Source organism: Schistocerca piceifrons, chromosome 1, assembly GCF_021461385.2.
Source record: "Schistocerca piceifrons isolate TAMUIC-IGC-003096 chromosome 1, iqSchPice1.1, whole genome shotgun sequence".
Taxonomy (NCBI): Eukaryota; Metazoa; Arthropoda; class Insecta; order Orthoptera; family Acrididae; genus Schistocerca; species Schistocerca piceifrons.
The window spans coordinates 1,125,949,157-1,125,971,820 of record NC_060138.1 but is presented as its reverse complement, the minus strand read 5'-3'; the positions used below and the strand labels follow the sequence as shown (position 1 = coordinate 1,125,971,820).

General features: G+C 39.1%; 1 protein-coding gene across 2 annotated transcripts in view; it reads right to left on the bottom strand.

The window, feature by feature from the left end:
* Positions 1 to 22,664, bottom strand: part of LOC124779165 (serine/threonine-protein phosphatase 6 regulatory ankyrin repeat subunit A-like) — a 303,064-nt gene that overhangs the window by 131,192 nt on the left and 149,208 nt on the right. For both annotated transcript variants that reach the window (XM_047253694.1, XM_047253693.1), the window contains exon 9: positions 3,227 to 3,349. In XM_047253694.1, the coding sequence (XP_047109650.1) occupies positions 3,227 to 3,349 (123 nt within the window). The remainder of the gene's footprint in view (positions 1 to 3,226; positions 3,350 to 22,664) is intronic.

Genomic DNA, 22,664 nt, shown 5'->3' with positions numbered 1-22,664 from the left:
AACATCGGGGAGAGGCTACAACCCTGTCTCACTCCTTTCCCAACCACTGCTTCCCTTTCATGCCCCTCGACTCTTATAACTGCCATCTGGTTTCTGTACAAATTGTAAATAGCCTTTCGCTCCCTGTATTTACCCCTGCCACCTTCAGAATGTGAAAGAGAGTATTCCAGTCAACATTGTCAAAAGCTTTCTCTAAGTCTACAAATGCTAGAAACGTAGGTTTGCCTTTTCTTAATCTTTCTTCTAAGATAAGTCGAAAGGTTAGTATTGCCTCACGTGTTACAACATTTCTACAGAATCCAAACTGATCTTCCCCAAGGTCCGCTTCTACCAGTTTTTCCATTCGTCTGTAAAGAATTCGCGTTAGTATTTTGCAGCTGTGACTTATTAAACTGATAGTTCGGTAATTTTCACATCTGTCAACACCGGCTTTCTTTGGGATTGAAATTATTATATTCTTCTTGAAGTCTGAGGGTATTTCGCCTGTCTCATACATCTTGCTCGCCAGATGGTAGAGTTTTGTCAGGACTGGCTCTCCCAAGGCTGTCAGTAGTTCTAATGGAATGTTGTCTACTCCCGAGGCCTTGTTTCGGCTCAGGTCTTTCAGTGCTCTGTCAAACTCTTCAGGCAGTATCATATCTCCCATTTCATCTTCATCTACATCCTCTTCCATTTCCATAATATTGTCCTCAAGTACATCGCCCTTGTATAGACCCTCTGTATACTCCTTCCGCCTTTCTGCCTTCCCTTCTTTGCTTAGAACTGGGTTGCCATCTGAGCTCTTGATATTCATACAAGTGGTTCTCTTCTCTCCAAAGGTCTCTTTAATTTTCCTGTAGGCAGTATCTATCTTACCCCTAGTGACACAAGCCTCTACTGCCTTACATTTGTCCTCTAGCCATCCCTGCTTAGCCATTTTGTACTTCCTGTCGATCTCATTTTTGAGACGTTTGTACTCCTTTTTGCCTGCTTCATTTACTGCATTTTTATATTTTCTCCTTTCATCAATTAAATTCAATATTTCTTCTGTTACCCAAGGATTTCTATTAGCCCTCGTCTTTTTACCTACTTGATTGTCTGCTGCTTTCACTACGTCATCCTTCAGAGCTACCCATTCTTTTTCTACTGTATTTCTTTCCCCCATTCCTGTCAATTGTTCCCTTATGCTCTCCCTGAAACTCTCTACAACCTCTCGTTCTTTCAGTTTATCCAGGTCCCATCTCCTTAAATTCCCACCTTTTTGCAGTTTCTTCAGTTTCAATCTGCAGTTCATAACCAAGAGATTGTGGTCAGAATCCATATCTGCCCCTGGAAATGTCTTACAATTTAAAACCTGGCTCCTAAATGTCTGTCTTACCATTATACAATCTATCTGATACCTTTTAGTATCTCCAGGATTCTTCCAGGTATACAACCTTCTTTTATGATTCTTGAACCAAGTGTTAGCTATGATTAAGTTATGCTCTGTGCAAAATTCTACAAGGCGGCTTCCTCTTTCATTTCTTCCCCCCAGTCCATATTCACCTACTATGTTTCCTTCTCTCCCTTTTCCTACTGACAAATTCCAGTCACCCATGACTATTAAATTTTCGTCTCCCTTCACTACCTGAATAATTGCTTTTATCTCGTCATACATTTCATCAATTTCTTCATCATCTGCAGAGCTAGTTGGCATATAAACTTGTACTACTGTAGTAGACATGGGCTTTGTGTCTATCATGGCCACAATAATGCGTTCACTATGCTGTTTGTAGTAGGTAACCCGCACTCCTATTTTTGTATTCATTATTAAACCTACTCCTGCATTACCTCTATTTGATTTTGTATTTATAACCCTGTATTCACCTGACCAAAAGTCTTGTTCCTCCTGCCACCGAACTTCACTAATTCCCACTATACCTAAATTTAACCTATCCATTTCCCTTTTTAAATTTTCTAACCTACCTGCCCGATTAAGGGATCTGACATTCCATGCTCCGATCCGTAGAATGCCAGTTTTCTTTCTCCTGATAACGACGTCCTCTTGAGTAGTCCCCTCATGGAGATCCGAATAGGGGACTATTTTACCTCCGGAATATTTTACACAAGAGGATGCCATCATCATTTAATCATACAGTAAAGCTGCATGTCCTCAGGAAAAATTACGGCTGTAGTTTCCCCTTGCTTTCAGCCGTTCGCAGTACCAGCACAGCAAGGCTGTTTTGGTTAATGTTACAAGGCCAGATCAGTCAATCATCCAGACTGTTGCCCCTACAACTACTGAAAAGGCTGCTGCTCCTCTTCAGGAACCACATGTTTGTCTGGCCTCTCAACAGATACCCCTCCGTTGTGGTTGCACCTACGGTACGGCCATCTGTATCGCTGAGGCACGCAAGCCTCCCCACCAACGGCAAGGTCCATGGTTCATGGGGGGACAAAACACTTAATAAAGAAATACACTATCACAACACTAGAGGTAGAGAGAGACCCCCACATCATCTCTCATAGAACAACACTTTATGAGAAAAGCCCTCACTATGCAGGCATAAAACTACTGAATTGCTTCCATCCTAATATCTCCAAATTGCTCATTACAAAACTAAAAACAAAATTAAAATTATGGCTCCTAAACAATCCTGTATATTCAATAGATGAGTTTCTAGATTTAGTACACTCGTATGATGGAAGACCATCTATCTAAAAATATATGTAATCTCAGATCTTAGACTGTGTCACAAACTGTAAATATTTGAATGTCAGATATGAATACTGTGTCACAAACTGTAGATTCCTTAATCTAAGTATGGCAATAACAATTTTTTTTCTGTATAGTCCATATATGTAACTCTGTTCTCTCAACTAAATTTAGAAAAAGTTGTGTAGATAATAGTGCCAGCCAATAATATGTAACCCTAGTAAGTAAGGCTCTGACTTATCCAGAAGACTGGAACAAAAAAACCTTTTTTTTGTAATCAGTTGAGGTTGGATCATAATAAATAAATGTATTTACACAAATAACATGAATATGCTGGTATCTGAGAGTGCAAAAGATAAATAGCATTGGGATTTTTTAAAACAAGATTCAGTAAATTATTCAACATTTTTATATGAAAATGAAAGAACTGTAAATTGAACTGCTAGGTAAAAAAAAAAAAAAAAAAAAAAAAAAAAAAAAAAAAAAAAAAAAAAAAAAAAAAAAAAAAACCACTAGGTAGTCGTTTATTTTCCATAACAATAGATAGTATACCTTATAATGCCCACAGGGAGAGTAACACCTGTTACAGCTGTACACAGCTTGTTGCAGTGGTGTGCAGCCATTATCATCTTTAAAATTCACATCTGCTCCAGCATCCAGTAACAATTTGGTAGTCTGCATTAACATGAAATGTTACAAGTAGACATTAAAAAGAAAATATGCTTGTGTGATTGGCATAAATGCAACAGAACAAAAAATTCTCTCACACAGCACTGTAAAGTTAATAAAAATGGACATATCACATTTCAGTACTAGCTCAATTAGAAAAGATATTACATACAAACAGACAATAGTTCAGTATTATGAAAGGGTCCTAAATAATAGGTCATATTTATTTCAATATATGAAGTTATTATATACAACTATAATGTCAAAACTAAAAGTTTAAACACTGAGAACTAAGAATAGAAACACAAAGTTCGTTTCTCTCTGGATTCTGCTAGTGTACTACCGCATATTGTTATCATTAGGTCTTTCAGATGACAACACACTCATCACATGTATAAATTTATCTATACCCAAATTAATAAAACACAGGTGGAAATACAAAAAACACTTCTGTACAGGAAATGTAAATACTGTTATTCAGATGTTAGCAAAAGAAACCTGGGAAAATGTATTTTCAAAAACAACAACCTATGACTCAAACAACACTTTTTCTAGTACTTTCATGTCCCTATTTGAGATGTGTCAGTGGATATCACCTGCTATCAGAGTATTAGTCAAACTCTAAAACATCTCAGTCAAATCATAAAAGACAATAAAAATCAACACTTCACAGACTATGTTAAGACATATAAGAACATTTACAGAAAGGTGATTAAAAAGCTAAAACCATGCACAACAACAAAGTAATTTTAGATTCGGCAAACACATCAAAAGCAATATGGAATGTAGTAAAAAAAAGAAATAAACAAAAATGTTAAAAGATAAGAGAACATTGTTTTAAAAGATGATCATGGTGTGTTCCTCAGAAATCTTATCCTAGCAAAATACGTAAATGACTACTTCATATATACTCCAGTCAGCCTGAATAAAAATTGCCTTAAGAAAAGTGGAACCTCTGTTACAAGAGAACAAAGTGTCAGTTCAATATTGCTATGCTCTACAAATAAATCTGAAGTTCCACGAATAACAAAAACATTGAGGAATAAAATTTCTTCAGCGACAAATGAAGTACCTGGTTCAATTACAATAAAATGTGATAGTGTAATATCAGAACCACTCTCATACATCAGAAATATATTTTTATCAGAAGGAGTGTTTCCTCAAAGATTAAAAATTTCAAAAATAAAACCACTGGATAAAAAGGGCAACATATATTACAGACCAACAGCTTTATATCTAAAAACAAAGATTATGTAACTTACCAAGCGAAAGCATTGGTATGTTGATAGACACATAAACAAACACAAACACACACACACACAATTCAAGCTTTTGCAACTCACGGTTGCTTTATCAGGAAAGAGGGAAGGAGGGGAAAGACGAAAGGATGTGGGTTTTTCGTCTTTCCCCTCCTTCCCTCTATTATATTCAGACCAACAGCTTTGTTCTCTATATTTTCAAAAGTAATAGAGACAGTCATGAAACATAGAATTACAAATTTCCATGAAAAATTCAATCTCTTGTCTGTAAACAAACATGGTTTTTGCAAAGGATTGAGTACAGAATTAGCTATTTCCTATTTCACTGAAAATATCATAATGGGACTACACAGACACAACAGTACAACAGGAATAAACTTTGATTTGTGTAAGGCTTTCAATACTGGCCAACACGATATCTTACTGGACAAAGGGAAGCTATTGGTATACAAGGAGTTGAGAAAAAAGTGGTTCCAATCTTATCTCCATAATAAAAGATGGGTAGTAGAAATTACCTGAGACAACAATAAAAACCAAAGTATTGCTTACAGATCTGATTTTCAGACTGTACCAACAGAGGTACCACAGTTAATTTTAAATACTTCAAAAACTAATTACATCCCTTACTGGAAAGCAAAGTCACAAAATGACCTGGACCTCAGAATACAAAATAAAGAAGTTAAGGGAGCAGCTGTCACAAAATATTTAGGTGTCCATATAGATGAAAATTTAGATTCAAAAGCCCATATTAGTAACATGTCTAGTAAATACTGTAGCAGAATTGTCTGCTTTGCTTACATTCACACATCTATTACCTATGGCCTCACTTTCTAGGGTCACACTATGACGAATCTGAAAACATCTTTATATTACAAAAGCAAGCTGTTAATATAATTACCAAAAGTTCACAGCTAACATCCTCCAAGCAGCTATTTCAACAGCTAAATATTCTACCTTTAATGCTCTACATACAAAAAATGGTAATTAACATAAAAATGTGCATTGGAAGTTTCAAATCAACTCATATCTGCATTCATATAATTCAAGAATGGGCAATGATATCCATGTAAAAGGGGTAAACAAGGCTACTACACAGAATCAAACAAATGTTCAAGGCACAAAATTGTGTAACAAACTTCCAGTACATATAAAAAAATAAAAGAATTGTCTATTTAAGGAAGCAGTATTCAAGATTTTAATGACCAGCTGCTACTACAGTGTAAATGAATATCTTCAACAACCTAGTAGCAAGTAATTATATTCATGTACTATTTTGATACTAATGCCACAGCCAATGCCAATAGTATTTTCAGTCAAATGTTTGCTATGATCTGAATTAGTATTTGAACTGAAGTGTTACAAGTATTATATGTTTTTATTTAAATCTCAGTTAAGCATTCCATGGAAAGTTTCATTAATGTAATTAATCAAAGTTCATGGAAAGTTTCATTTATGTAATTAATCAAAGTTCTGTGTACAGTTTTAATCTAAGATTGTGTAGGGCACCAATTTTACACACATGTGCATGCGCAAATGCAACTCAACACACGACTGCAGTCTCAGACAACTGAAACCACACTCAACGCTAAGTGTGTGTGTGATAATAATAATAATAATAATAATAATAGCTTTATTCAACATCGAATGGTACACTGCACATGTACAAAGAAACAGTAATGATTACAGTTATTTGTACAATACACAAGACACATTCTTCTGAATATGTCATTAATTTACAACAAAATTACAATAAGGTGTTTATTTATTTCTATTCACATAATTTCACAAAGCATTTGTTGTTCTTCATATAAGTATGGTACTCTTCTAATCTGTAGAAAGGGTGATTTACTAAAAATTTCTTAAGCTGATGTTTCAGCTTAATTGTAGGAAGAGTCATGACTGCTCTAGGCAGTGCATTAGCTAAATTTATACCTGCATACTGAGGCCCCTTTTTGTAAAGTGCTGTTTTGTAGCTGCCAATGTAAAATCTTTCTTTATTTCTAGTATTGTACTGGTGGAAATCTGAATAAGTGTTTGGGTGCAATCTTTTCACAAGCAACATGGCTTTTAGAATGTATGTGTTTATAACAGTTAACACCTCTGTTTTTGGAAACAAGTTGCGACAAGATTCCCTATATTTTGCTCCACAGATTATTCTCACATCCCTTTTTTGAATAATGAGTAGCTTATCTAGATTAGCTTTGGTTGTTGCCCCCCAAATTTCAATACCGTAGTTCAAGTGAGAGGAGAAAAGAGCATGGCATGCATTCTTTAGGACTATGGTGTCTCTACAGAACTTGCTAATAGTACTGTTGAGTGGTACAGAAGTAAATAAATTAGTGAAATCAAAGTGAACTAGAAATTAGAATATAAATGGAAAACTTGGTTTAGTTTAGAGAGTTACATACTCGCATTCAGTGGGCAGAACAGCAGAAGAAACAATGACCATGAAGTCAGCGAGTTCCACATAAGCGGGCGCTGTCGATTCAGCCGTCAGGGCATCGCCCGACCGGCTCACGTGTTTCTCAGTTGTCGCATGTGAGCAAAGGCCCTCGCCTACATTCCAAGAGCCAATGACCGACGTCAAGAAGATTCTTCGAGAAGCTTTTCAACGAGACGGAAGAGGCAATGACCGGCTCACGTGTTTCTCAGTCGTCACATGCGATCAGAGGCCCCCGCCTACATTCCAAGAGCCAATGACCGACGTTAAGAAGATTCTTCGAGAAGCTTTTCAACGTGACAGAAGAGGCAATGGCCGTGAAGTCGTTCACCTCCAGTGAACTGAAGTGAATAAATACGCGAGACGCGGTGGGCCCGACAGATGAAGACAGATGAAGACGGATGAAGACGGGGACGAAGACAGAGACGGGGACGGAGACGAAGACGAGAGACGAAGGAAGAAAAGAAGAGTAGCAGTAGTTTTCAGTCAGTTTCAGTGCTGAAGACCGTCATGCAAGAAGAGACTGCATCATGCACAGACGCACCAAGTCCGCCGCTGTAATGGAATAGCAAGCAGCAGCCGCAGCGCCAGAAGACAGAAGTTAAAAGGTATTGGAAGTCTGATTTTTACGTACCCGGGTGACTCGTGAGGACGGGAAGGAGACGGCCTCACCTCAGTAGTCACCTGTGAGCTGGGATAAAGACCTGACAGCCGAAGACTGGCAAGCGGGAGTCCATGGTTCGAGTTCGGGACACTGGCCTTGCCCCGCCGCGCCGCTCCGCTGGTCGACGCACAACACACGCGGCCGCTTAGAGAAGAGAAACACTGGGACGCCACACCCAAGGTATCATCCGATGCACGACTTCGCTCGCAATAGTTAAACCGGCCACCTCGCGCTGCGCGTCTCCGGTCAGCTGGGCGAGACGGCGACACGAGATACACACCGCTACGCGTAATCAGACGCCGCCGCCACCGCCACTGCCACTGCCGCAGCAGAAGACTTCACAAACGACACAGCCGCCGCTCTCCGAACCAGAACATCCCATAAGATACATTTGTATAAATCTCCAATAAAAGTTATCTTATGTAAAAATGATGTTTCATTTGACCTCATACCCGAGCCAAGGAAGAACCCACCCTGCCCACATGTTGTTAAGAGAGAAAAGTTAATTTATTTAATATTTTCACCCTGACAGAATGCTTTAGAATGCTCATCCTGACAATTGACAGCATCAAAAGAGAAAACACAGTTACATCGAGTGACAGAAGTGTCACATGTAGTAACACAACTGTTACATTAGGTGTCAGAAGCCGTTATAGTTGTTACATTTGGTGTCAGAGAAAAAACCCTTGGCTCAATATGAGGTGTGAATGACAGTCACTAAAGGTCCACAGTTAGTATTGTTTAATGTGTGAAGGGATAGAGGTTTGCATAGCAGTCGTAATATTTTCTTTATTTAGAAGTGTTTTTTCTCTCATGATTTTAAGAGTTTGTCGGAAATATTTAAACATCTTTTAAATTCAGTATAGGAAGATTGTGTAACTAATAGTTTGTAAAATGATGACACGAAATCGTACAAAGTCAGAGTCAGCACCACAAGCGGTTTCTGCTGATGAAGCTATTCAGAGCTTAGTTAATCAAATAGCACAGCTTAAAAATGATAATAATGCATTATTTAAACAGTTGAGTGAGGTTAGGCAAACCAGTTCAATCCCTCCCATCCTAGATTCCTCAGCAGCAGCCTTAGTAACTTCTTTCTCAGGTAAACCTGGCGAGGACATAACAGCCTTTTTTGATGATTTAGCAGCAGCTGCAAAGTTAGGATCATGGTCAGATGAACAGCTCTTACAAATGACAAAGTTAAGATTGACAGGAGAGGCTAAAGCACACGTCTTATACCATGAAGAATTACGGAATGCTCCAACATTTGAGGAATTGAAGAAAGGATTACTTAAACGTTTTCAAAAACAGAACAGCTGTAGATTTTATAGGGAAAAATTACACGCTATCACTCAGAGGCAAAACGAGTCGTTAGAAAGCTTTGTAGATAGGATTAGGAAAGTTAATATTAACACCTATCAGTTGACAAGTAGTGATGAAGCAAATAAGGTTATTTTACAAGAGGCAGAAAATAGAGCTCTGGATACATTTTTACGTGGGTTACCACCTGAAACGTCCCGTCGTGTCAGGGCAGAGTTTCCTAAAAATTTAGCAGAAGCTGTATCTGTGGCGACAGCTTTTGAAGAAATTGACATTGCCACCAGATACAAGGAGAAGCGAAACATATTTTCAGCAGGAGTACGATGTTTTAGGTGCAATCGACACGGACATATAGCAAAAAACTGCAGACAACCTCAATGCACTAATTGTCAAAGAATAGGTCACACATTCAAGGAATGCAGGTCTAAGAAAGTTTTTGGAAATAGAAATCAGTTAAACTCAAATGGGAATGTCGGAGCCGCCGCCAGGCGTTCCCAATAAAATTTCATGCCATTAAGGCGAATGTGAAGGCGGAATGCTGGTTATCTGCTACCATACAGGATAAAGAGGCAAGGATACTGGTGGATACAGGCGCAAACGTATCAATAGTAAGTAATGAATGTATTGGAGAAAAGAAATATGACCCTCCAAGGTATAGATTGAGTGGAGTAGGAGGAGGTACAGTTAAGTCATTAGGATGTACATCATTGATTTTCTATATTCACGGTGTACAATTTCAAGAAGATGTAGAAGTGGTAACAAAGGTAACTGACGGGTACGACACGATCCTAGGGTTGGATTTCCTGAATAAACATCACGCTAAAATTGACCTCAGACAGCAAACTGTAGAACTTAGCGGAATAGTGTTTCAGCTAGGTGACACCGCTGCAAAGGGCCCTCTGCCGCAAGATTTCCCTACTCGGAAGGCGAAATCAACTATACTGCGTGCAACGTCCTTGAAGGTTGATTCGCGGGATCAGATACCATCTGGCTCGGGAAAACTTCTCTGGATGACCGTTGACCCCGAGGTACCTACAGATACAGTGTGTCTAATAGAGACTTTAGAGGAAAATGAGGAATTAGATGTATCACATTGTTTTGTACGTAGGAGTGTTGTACGGGTTCAAGACGTTGAGGGAGAAAGAAAAGTACCGGTACATATTGACAATTTCGGAGTGGAGGACAAAGAGTTGCACAAGGGAATATTAGTGGCTACAGTCAGTACTTTTGAAGAAGAAGATTTCATTTGGTCAGATATTAATGATGGTCAGAAACCAGACGCCTATAAAACCGCATTGCGCCAGAAGATTGAGCATTTGAAAGGAAAGGATAGAGACACGATAGAAGCAGTTTTAGTTGAGTTCCAAGATTTATTTAATATTTAATGCAGAAGGTCCATTGCCAGCAACAGACATCACACAGCATAGGATCCCAACAGGAAATAGCCCCCCAGTTTATAGGAAGCCTTATAGAGTTCCGCATCACTTCCAGCCAGTACTGGATGAATTTATAGAACAGCATCTAAAAAATGGAATTATAGAATATTCTGATTCGCCTTATAATTCAAATATCGTAATTTTTCCCAAGTAGTCTCCCGACGGTACGAAACGATATAGATTTTGTTGTGACTACAGACACCTTAACAAACAAACTATCTCAGATGTTTATCCTCTTCCAAACATTACAGATATCTTTGACAGTTTGGGTAACAGTAAATACTTTTCAACAATCGATTTACGTAGCGGATATCATCAGTTGGAAGTTGCACCTGAAGATAGGCATAAAACAGCATTTTCTACCCCTGGAGGCCACTGGCAATTTAAAAGAATGCCTTTCGGTTTGAAAAATGCACCAGCAACTTTTCAAAGACTACTCGATGGAGTATTGCGAGGACTCAAAACTCAGCAATGTTGTGTATATCTAGACGATATTATTGTATTCTCCAGAGACATTAATGAACATGCTGTGCGTCTGCGTAATGTTTTTCAGAGACTTAGAAAAGCTAAATTAACATTAAATATGGAAAAATGTAGTTTTGCATTGACAGAGGTTACATACCTTGGGCATGTCATTAGTGAAAAAGGAATTAAAACAGATCCTCGATTAATTTCGGCAGATAAGGACTTCCCAACACCACAACGCGTTAAGGAAGTACAAAGTTTCATTGGTCTCGCATCGTATTACCGAAAATATGTTCAAAATTTTGCTGAAATTGCCCGACCCTTAACCCAATTGTTGAAAAAGGGTGCAAAATTTCATTGGTCTGAAGATTGTGAATCAGCATTTCAAACCCTTATAGATAAGTTAACACACAGTCCTGTATTAGCCTACCCAGATTATAATAAAGAATTTATTTTATCCTGTGACGCAAGTGGTCATTCAGTAGGAGTTGTTTTGAGTCAGAATATTAATGGCACGGAACACCCCATAGCCTACGCTTCGAGACAACTAACAACGGCAGAAAGAAATTATTCCACAACGGAGAAAGAATTGTTAAGTGTTATTTATGGTATCAAATACTTTAAATGCTACTTGTATGGTAGGAAATTCAAGGTCATTACAGACCACGCAGCTTTAAAATGGTTGCTTGGATTAAAGGATCCATCTAGTCGTCTTACCCGTTGGGCCCTATGTCTTTCCGAAATGGATTTCGAAGTTATCCATAAACCAGGCAAAAAACACACGAATGCAGATTGCCTAAGTCGGAAAATAGCACTTTTGGAAGCAACAGGCCGAGATACTGAGGACTGGAGAAAGGCACAAGATGAGGATACAGAATGTAAAAAATACGCAGCTCAAAAACAATTTTGCTTTGAAGATGGTGTATTATGCCGTAAAACAAAACTTGGACCGCGAATTGTTGTTCCCCAACACCTTAGACAAGAAATAATGGCAGAGGCCCACGATCATATCCTTGCAGGACACGGTGGACAGCGGACAACCGAAAGACGAGTAGCAGAGCGATTTTGGTGGCAAACCAGAAAGCAGGATGTTGCGCAGTACGTTCGTAATTGCATTGCGTGCGCACAACGAGCTCAACTTTCTTGTTCAAAAATACCCTTACAGAGGCTCCCCGAGGCTTCATGTCCATTTCAAATCTGCGGAGTGGATCTCTACGGGCCATTTCATAAAACACCTGCTGGTAATAAGTATGTTCTTACAATTATAGATCACTTTTCACGCTATCTAGCTATGGTGAGTCTCCCAGATCAGCAAGCAAATACAGTTGCCCAAGCTTTAGTTAACAACTGGATACTTAAATTTGGCGTACCTGAAGCTATTATCACAGATCAGGGATCTAATTTTATGTCTGAATTAATGAAACAGCTATGCCACTTATTAAAAATACGCAAATTACGCACAACTCCGTTACACCCTCAGTGTAACGGGCGCACAGAAAGAGTTCATCGGACAATTGGCAAGATGCTTAGTTATTATATTAACGAACAACATTCTAATTGGGATACGTATTTACCAATAATCGTGTCGGTATACAACGCCAAAACGCATGAAGCAACTGGCATGTCACCTTATGAAGTGGTCTATGGAAAAAAAATGCCGTCCCCTTTTGATGTAATCAGGCAGAAAAACGGAAAAGTCGGAGAAACAGTAAGAGATTTCAGTCGAATGATGAAGGATGTATGGAAAAAAGTTCAAAAATCTAATACAAAGGCTTTGGAACGACAGGAAAGATTAGGTAATACCCAAGCTAAATATCCAAATTACAAAATCGGTCAGTGGGTTATGCTTTCAACTCCTTACATAGCGAAAGGAAAAACGAAGAAATTTGTAACAAACTACAGAGGTCCTTATCAAATTATTGAGATCACGTCACCAGTCAACGTTAAATTACAACTGCCCACCCGAACTACCATTGTCCATGCAAGTCGTTTAAAACCTTTTAAGGGCGCTCCAGATGTAATTCCTTCAACAATAGTGTCTGCTTTTCCGAAGGGTGAAGGAAGTTCCCGTAAAGGAAAAAGAGTGGCCACGCCAGCACAACATACAGACATGGCACCATACAATCTTCGTTCAAGGGTGCGAATGTCCTAGTTGAATCTTAGTAGACTGTGGACAGTATACAAATGTGAATAATTAATACATGATAATGGTTTATTTTTTAAGATAGAAAACTTGAACGTAGAAACATGTAGATCTTGTAGTTAACAATGTATTCCTTCTTTTCTTTGTTTTTGTTTTTACTAGGTTGGTAGGTTCATAACCATGTTGTTTGCTTTTTTCAGAAAACGCCATGCAAGCATTTCCTACATAAAACCTATTCTACCTCAATGACTCCCTTGACAGTTCCCTTCTGAAGTCATAAACTTACAGCAAGGTAAAATTGATGCCAATGTTATGATGCAACATGTCTTAAAATTAAAAGGTGAACGCAAAACTAAAATTATAATGCTAGGAACGGGTATATCTGAAACCTTTGTGTTGGTGTTTCTGCTTTGTACAGTTTTCTTTTATTTAAGACGAAATATTAAGCCAAATAATAATATACCACTTCATCAAATCCCTGTTAACTGGATACCACACTCTTAACTGGTGTACTTCAGTAGTTACTTTTGAGCAGTAGTGTATTAATTTTGTTTATTGTACTTCGTTCTTTATTAAACAGTCTCTTGTTAACATAAACAATACTGTAGACTAGATATTCTTGCATTAGTATAGGGTAGATTAAACAGCTGTTGCTATGTAATTTTCTAAGTGCAAAATCTATTTTTTGTTTATTCATTGTCATCAAGATTTGTTACACTTATTACAACCATTTATGTAAGAACTATGTGATTCCTGAACGCACAGTGCTTTTGTAAAGTGATAAAGTATTTTCCACATACTTAATGTGAAGGGTGTGTAATCTTCTAAGTCGAGAGTTTTCAGTGCTTGTGCTTTTTCTGTGTGAAGAGTGGAGGAATGTTGAGTGGTAAATTCGAGGGCGAATTTCTCAGAAGGGTGGAGGAATGTTGAGTGGTACTGAAGTAAATAAATTAGTGAAATCAAAGTGAACTAGAAATTAGAATATAAATGGAAAACTTGGTTTAGTTTAGAGAGTTACATACTCGCATTCAGTGGGCAGAACAGCAGAAGAGACAATGACCATGAAGTCAGCGAGTTCCACATAAGCGGGCGCTGTCGATTCAGCCGTCAGGGCATCGCCCGACCGGCTCACGTGTTTCTCAGTTGTCGCATGTGAGCAAAGGCCCTCGCCTACATTCCAAGAGCCAATGACCGACGTCAAGAAGATTCTTCGAGAAGCTTTTCAACGAGACGGAAGAGGCAATGACCGGCTCACGTGTTTCTCAGTCGTCACATGCGATCAGAGGCCCCCGCCTACATTCCAAGAGCCAATGACCGACGTTAAGAAGATTCTTCGAGAAGCTTTTCAACGTGACAGGAGAGGCAATGGCCATGAAGTCGTTCACCTCCAGTGAACTGAAGTGAATAAATACGCGAGACGCGGTGGGCCCGACAGATGAAGACAGATGAAGACGGATGAAGACGGGGACGAAGACGGAGACGGGGACGGAGATGAAGACGAGAGACGAAGGAAGAAAAGAAGAGTAGCAGTAGTTTTCAGTCAGTTTCGGTGCTGAAGACCGTCATGCAAGAAGAGACTGCATCATGCACAGACGCACCAAGTCCGCCGCTGTAATGGAATAGCAAGCAGCAGCCGCAGCGCCAGAAGACAGAAGTTAAAAGGTATTGGAAGTCTGATTTTTACGTACCCGGGTGACTCGTGAGGACGGGAAGGAGACGGCCTCACCTCAGCAGTCACCTGTGAGCTGGGATAAAGACCTGACAGCCGAAGACTGGCAAGCGGGAGTCCGTGGTTCGAGTTCGGGACACTGGCCTTGCCCCGCCGCGCCGCTCCGCTGGTCGACGCACAACACACGCGGCCGCTTAGAGAAGAGAAACACTGGGACACCACACCCAAGGTATCATCCGATGCACGACTTCGCTCGCAATAGTTAAACCGGCCACCTCGCGCTGCGCGTCTCCGGTCAGCTGGGCGAGACGGCGACACGAGATACACACCGCTACGCGTAATCAGACGCCGCCGCCGCCGCCGCCGCCACTGCCGCTGCCGCAGCAGAAGACTTCACAAACGACACAGCCGCCGCTCTCCGAACCAGAACATCCCATAAGATACATTTGTATAAATCTCCAATAAAAGTTATCTTATGTAAAAATGATGTTTCATTTGACCTCATACCCGAGCCAAGGAAGAACCCACCCTGCCCACATGTTGTTAAGAGAGAAAAGTTAATTTATTTAATATTTTCACCCTGACAGAATGCTTTAGAATGCTCATCCTGACAATTGACAGCATCAAAAGAGAAAACACAGTTACATCGAGTGACAGAAGTGTCACATGTAGTAACACAACTGTTACATTAGGTGTCAGAAGCCGTTATAGTTGTTACAGTACTGATTGCAAATATATTTTTTGACAACTTAGTTGCTAGAGAGTCAATATGTGTGTCCCATTTCAGGTTGCTTTGGATTGTTACGCCAAGGAATTTTACACTAGACTCTTTCTTTACCAATTCGTTGCCCATGTATAATTTAATTTCATTATTCAAACTACTTTTGTTAAACTTCATCAAACATGTTTTACTGGTGCTTACATTTAAGTGGCTTTCATTAAAAAACTGAACAATTTCTTTTGTCACATTATTACACTCGGCCTCTAGTTCATTACATGATTCCTTTTTACATACAATGGACGTGTCATCGGCATACAGAACAATTTTGGAATTTATAGTACAGTATTTAATATCATTTACATAGATCAAGAACAGAAGGGCGCCCAACACCGAGCCCTGGGGCACGCCATATTTTATGCAAGTGATCTCTGATTTGTAGACACCACTTTCCGTTTTAAGTAGACCAAACTCCTTTCTATTGCTCATATAACATTTTATTAGGTCATAAGCAGTGCCTCTAATGTCCATGTTCCATAGCTTGTCTAATAGGATGTCAACGTTCACACAATCAAAGGCTTTTTCTAGGTCTAGGTATACACCTGCCACATGTTCCTTGCTTTCGATACCCTGATACCCCCTAACACCTCCTCAATTAGTTGAGCAGCTGCAGTGCTAGTTGATTTACCTTTTATGAATCCATTTTGATTTTCGAACATCAGGTTGTGTCTGTTAAGAAAGTTTATAATCCTGTTGTATATAACTTTCTCAACTATTTTGGAAAAGACTGGAAGGATTGAGACAGGTGTGTAGTTTTCTATTTTGTTGTTGTCACCTATCTTAAAAATGGGTGTTACCTGTGCTATTTTTAGTCTGTCTGGAAAGGTGCCTGATTCTGTTATATTGTTGACTGCTGCAGACAGAGGTACAGAGACATTTTGGCTACAGGCTTTTAAAACATTAGTATTTAGGCCATCATGCCCAGCTGAATTAGAGGGTTTTAGAGAGCTAATGATGCCCATTATTTCTGCACAGTTTGTGGGGGCTAGATATATACTATGGTCACATGTATTACCTTTAAAACTGTAGTGAATGTTTTTATGTTTGTCATTTATGGCTTCCCCTATGGAAGAAAAATATTCATTAAAAATATTTGCAATTTCCAGTTGGTGTGTGTGTGTGTGTGTGTGTGTGTGTGTGTGTGTGTGTGTGTGTGTGTACCACAATGCAATCCCAGAACCATGCCTCTAGATGGCCATGCTCTCAGTGAGTAAACTACCCCCGACTGTTTCAGTTTTGCTACTAACTCTCTCCTTCCTTCCAAAATTCACGGAAGCTCTCCTGTATACTCTTCTGGAGTATCACATGTGGAAGAAAGGAGTAATAGCCTAACAGATTGAGATTTGTGTTTTTTTGATGCTGTTAACTGGATTTCACAAATGGGCTTACTTTAATATTCATGAAATGCAGCTCATTCACTTTTGTATAGTCACAACCAAGCATCTCTGGTTTTCAAAACAACGTAATTGGAAAAACTTATAAGTGGAAAATATGCTGAATTGAGTTCCTTCACTAGTTTACCTCCCTTAGACTCGATGTTAGCTTGTTATCCATTTGAAACTCAAGAAATTTACACATGTTGTTTCAATTAATTTGTGATTATTAATGTCTGTTTGTAGTGCCAGTAGATAATTTTTACTTCTTTGAAACTGCACAATATAAGTCTTGGAGAGAGTAAAAGTCTTAAAATGTTTGCTGCACATGACCTGTAGAACTGTTTAGCTATGGTTGAGTTTGGAACCTTGATTGGCCTGTAACTTAATAAGTCTCAGGAAAAACCATTGATGGAACCAAATATAGCAAGTAGTAACATGCGCTCACAGTAGAAGACTGTGACTTAACAAATCTTAGGAGAATCCCGAGACTGAAGAGTTAAGCACGTTTTGAGTTGAACAGAAAGCTAGACGTTTGGAAATGGTCTGCTAAGCAGATATGGCCTGTGGAAAATGACAAGATTAGCATGAGCGAGTGACTGCTTTTTACAGGCAGGGCGACTATAGGTGGCTGCAGGACAGCCACGATGGACCACAGGTAGTTGGACCCTAAAGTATACGGCTGGCTAATAGCAGACATAGTAAACACTTTAATATAATGAAACGAGGCTATGAAGACTGGTACAGTAAATGCAAAAGCATCAAATAAATCAATAGAGTGAAATGTATTGTATAAAAAATTGTCAACTGCAACCATTGTATAAAAAATTGTCAACTGCAATCATGAACAGATTTGCAATTAAATAATTCATTCCGCCACAAACATTTACACTTTCCAAGTGAGAAATAATTTTATGATATACAGGAGACCATATGGCCACTAGCAGCGTCATCGAGACAAACAATGAATATTACACTGCTGCTATTGTATATTCTATAACATTACGTTTCTGTGTCTAAGTATTTCAGACCAGATCGTTCTCCATAGTTAAGCTGATAAAATGAAGCAGTATGTAGTTATAATTATTAGTGAAAAGATTTATTAATCTTTTATCAATATTGATTATAAAGTGGATCAAGGTGCACTAGAAGCACAAATGTGTTAATGTTAATGAGGTATACCATTAAAAATGATTCTAACTGTTGTCAACAGACACCTCGTGACATACTTTGTCAATTGGAATTTTTTTTTTTTTTTTCAGTTATAGAATAACTAGTAAACAAATGGTGGTCTATTTGCATATATGTCAAAGTCTTGTACAAAGCATGTAACTTGGTGGTGAGCTGCTCAAGCTCTCACTGGCTGAAGTGCCATAATAGTGGAAGATATAGACGGTGGAAGAGGTGCTCTTGGGAGCAGGAAGAATGAAAGGAAGGGAGAACAGTTTGGGAAGTAGAGACTCTAGTTTTCTGTCATCGAAGAGTATGGCAGAGAGGTGCAATTTTTATTTATGTAAGAAACACATCAGAACACTTGTCAGATCTTGGTTCTGCACATCTAAGAATTTAGGTGAAGAAACTTTTGTATTGAGTGCACAGTGTGGCTTGATCTTAATGTGGATTCCATCATCTTTTGTATCACACTAGATAGTTCAAGAACAGTTGACATATTTTAATAATTAAGTTTATTTACATGTAAATTGCATGTAGTACCACCATTCACTAGGAGTTTGGGCCTTACCAAATAAACCACCTGCTCTTAAAAGTAGATCTGCAGTGTAGCCTATGTTTATTACAAATGCTTCCCTGTTTCATTAATTTATAATTTGCACAACTTGTCTACTTTCATTTACTCAACTGCAGGATTACATTTTAATAAAATATTTAGCTACCACAGCAACAGGACATAAACCAGACAGTGTCTAGCTCAGCCTAGGACATTTATGAGCCAAGCTTTATTCAGAGGTGAACATTTGCACTTCTGTCTCAGTAAAGCAGGACAGCTCAATAAAGCAGGGCAGTAACATCACAAGCCCTCTTATCATCATAAAAATATTAGTTTTTGAACTGTCCTGCAAACATTTGCACCTCTGTCTCAGTAAAGGAGGGCAGTAACATCACAAGCCCTCTTATCATCATAAAAATATTAGTTTTTGAACTGTCCTCTAAATTCATTTGAAGGTTATTTATGTATGCTATATTAATGACAGAAGAGGAAAGGGCGCTGAACTGTATGAGTCATCACATTCTTCCCTCTGCTTCACGTTAAGTCATACACCTGTGTAGCAGTTTGTCAGTGTGACCCATTTTCAGTTTAAATTAGACGTTCCACAGAGCCATAATGAGAAGATTCTCAATGGTGTGTGGAAACCGTCAGAATATATCATATAATATATATTTAGAAAAGATCTTAAATGCTAATACTCCTCCCACAGGTCATCAAATTGTACTAAGGGCTGTGTTACAATGGTAAGATTCTGTCCATTCACGAGAGATGCTACTGATATCATAATGAAGAAGTTCCTGAAGTACTATATTACAGTCAACTCAATCAAAGGTCTTGCTAAGATCAGAACAATACCAACAATGTAGCTCTCTTGTCTGGTCTCCCAGAACTTCTTTTGTAAGATGGCCCAACTGCAAGCAGTTAGTGAGTTGTGCTGCAAATTTGAATCAGTATTCAACTATGGCCACTTTTTCCAAAAGAATGTTTCAGAAGGTTGGAATGTGTGAAATAGATCTGTAATTAGAAAGGTGTCACTATGACATACTAGTGTCTATCACTGAACTGCCCAAAGTGTATTTATCACTGGCATGCAAACTAGTGAAGTACATAAAGGTAAAACTTTCAGACAGTCTGCCTATGGAAGTAAAATATCTGACAGACAGCAGCAATGATTTCAAATAAAGATTTTATTTCCTAGACAACTTTTATAGTTCATTAAATACAAAAAATAAATAATAATATAGTTGTATATAAATACAAAGATGAGGTGACTTACCGAACAAAAACGCTGGCAGGTCGATAGACACACAAACAAACACAAACATACACACAAAATTCAAGCTTTCGCAACAAATTGTTGCCTCATCAGGAAAGAGGGAAGGAGAGGGGAAGACGAAAGGAAGTGGGTTTTAAAGGAGAGGGTAAGGAGTCATTCCAATCCCGGGAGCGGAAAGACTTACCTTAGGGGGAAAAAAGGACAGGTATACACTCGCACACACGCGCATATCCATCCACACATACAGACACAAGCAGACATATTTAAATATGTCTGCTTGTGTCTGTATGTGTGGATGGATATGTGCGTGTGTGCGAGTGTATACCTGTCCTTTTTTCCCCCTAAGGTAAGTCTTTCCGCTCCCGGGATTGGAATGACTCCTTACCCTCTCCTTTAAAACCCACTTCCTTTCGTCTTCCCCTCTCCTTCCCTCTTTCCTGATGAGGCAACGATTTGTTGCGAAAGCTTGAATTTTGTGTGTATGTTTGTGTTTGTTTGTGTGTCTATCGACCTGCCAGCGTTTTTGTTCGGTAAGTCACCTCATCTTTGTATTTATATATAATTTTTCCCACGTGGAATGTTTCCTTCCATTATATTAATAATATAGTTGATTGGTTAGTAATTAATTCCACAAAAAATAAATGTTATGTTGTAGATTGTAAAAAAAGGTCTGCCTCACCCTCATCTCTCACAAAGTTTTTATTTTGTTTGCCAGAAACTTACTCCATTCTCAGTGCAGTCCAGTAGTGTGTGTTGAATTGTGAAGGGAACAATGCATCTTGTTTACAAAGTTGAATCCATCAACACTCCTTGAAACAGGGCAAGGGAACACCTCCAATGAACCCCAGATCAATGGCATCAAGCTCTCTAAGCTGACAAGTGCAGGTTTTGTCTGACACATGATGGTGGTCACAAAAAAGTGTGAATGTGGGCGAATACCACTGATTGTCTTAGGCACGCAGTATCACACAGTCAACCGGGAGGTTGGTCAGTCATGTTGTGTGCTCTATAATAATCATATGTTACATCCCTCTCATTGCTACCAAGGGTAATTTGAGGTCTGTGAATTATTGGCATGGGAATATTAAAGTAAGCCCATTTGTGAAATCCAGTTAACAGCATCAACAAAAACATAAATCTCAATCTGTTAGGCTATTACTCCTTTCTTCCACATGTGATACTCCAGAAGAGTATACAGGAGAGCTTCCGTGAATTTTGGAAGGAAGGAGAGAGTTAGTAGCAAAACTGAAACAGTCGGGGGTAGTTTACTCACTGAGAGCATGGCCATCTAGAGGCATGGTTCTGGGATTGCATTGTGGTACACACACACACACACACACACACACACACACACACACACACACACACACACACACAAACATAAAGATGGACAGTATCCTACAAATACAAGGGTGCACAGCACCCTTCACAGTGGAAAATCCAGGATGTAATGTAACAATATTATCAAAAGGAAAGTTGTCACTCCCTGTATGGAGGAAATGAGATGCTGAGTTGCAGATAGGAGCAACAAAAAGACTGTCACAAATAAGGGTTTCGGCCAGTAAGTCCTTCGTCAAAAATAGATGACACACACACACACACACACACACCAACTGGAAATTGCAAATATTTTTAATGAAATGTTTGCAGGACAGTTCAAAAACTAATATTTTTATGATGATAAGAGGGCTTGTGATGTTACTGCCCTGCTTTATTGAGCTGTCCTGCTTTACTGAGACAGAAGTGCAAATGTTCACCTCTGAATAAAGCTTGGCTCATAAATGTCCTAGGCTGAGCTAGACACTGTCTGGTTTATGTCCTGTTGCTGTGGTAGCTAAATATTTTATTAAAATGTAATCCTGCAGTTGAGTAAATGAAAGTAGACAAGTTGTGCAAATTATAAATTAATGAAACAGGGAAGCATTTGTAATAAACATAGGCTACACTGCAGATCTACTTTTAAGAGCAGGTGGTTTATTTGGTAAGGCCCAAACTCCTAGTGAATGGTGGTACTACATGCAATTTACATGTAAATAAACGTAATTATTAAAATATGTCAACTGTTCTTGAACTATCTAGTGTGATACAAAAGATGATGGAATCCGCATTAAGATCAAGCCACACTGTGCACTCAATACAAAAGTTTCTTCACCTAAATTCTTAGATGTGCAGAACCAAGATCTGACAAGTGTTCTGATGTGTTTCTTACATAAATAAAAATTGCACCTCTCTGCCATACTCTTCGATGACAGAAAACTAGAGTCTCTACTTCCCAAACTGTTCTCCCTTCCTTTCATTCTTCCTGCTCCCAAGAGCACCTCTTCCACCGTCTATATCTTCGTTCTATTGCAGTTCATGGCTCCATCAAGATGTCACTTCACCTATCACCAGTTCACACCTACCCTTGGACCTTCCACGTTGCCGATGTAGATGAACCTGTGATCGGATTGGATTTTCTACACCCCTATGAACTTTCACCAGACCTGCAGGCCGCTGTGCTGCGCCATGCATCTGGCTCTACAGTTCCATGCTCACACAAGTTCAGGATGACTTTGCTCTCTGCCTCCTCGGATACGCTTTCCACATGTGCATCCCTGGTCAAGCACATTACTACATGGCTACCTGACCTGTCAGACATGTGTTCACAAATCGACGAACTCCGCAGCCAGAACAATGCCTTATGCACCTGCATCACGTCTACCTCAGCTGAATTGTCACATGCACAGCGTACCATACAGCACTTATCTGCAGACCCACAAGAAGGTGGTCCATCAC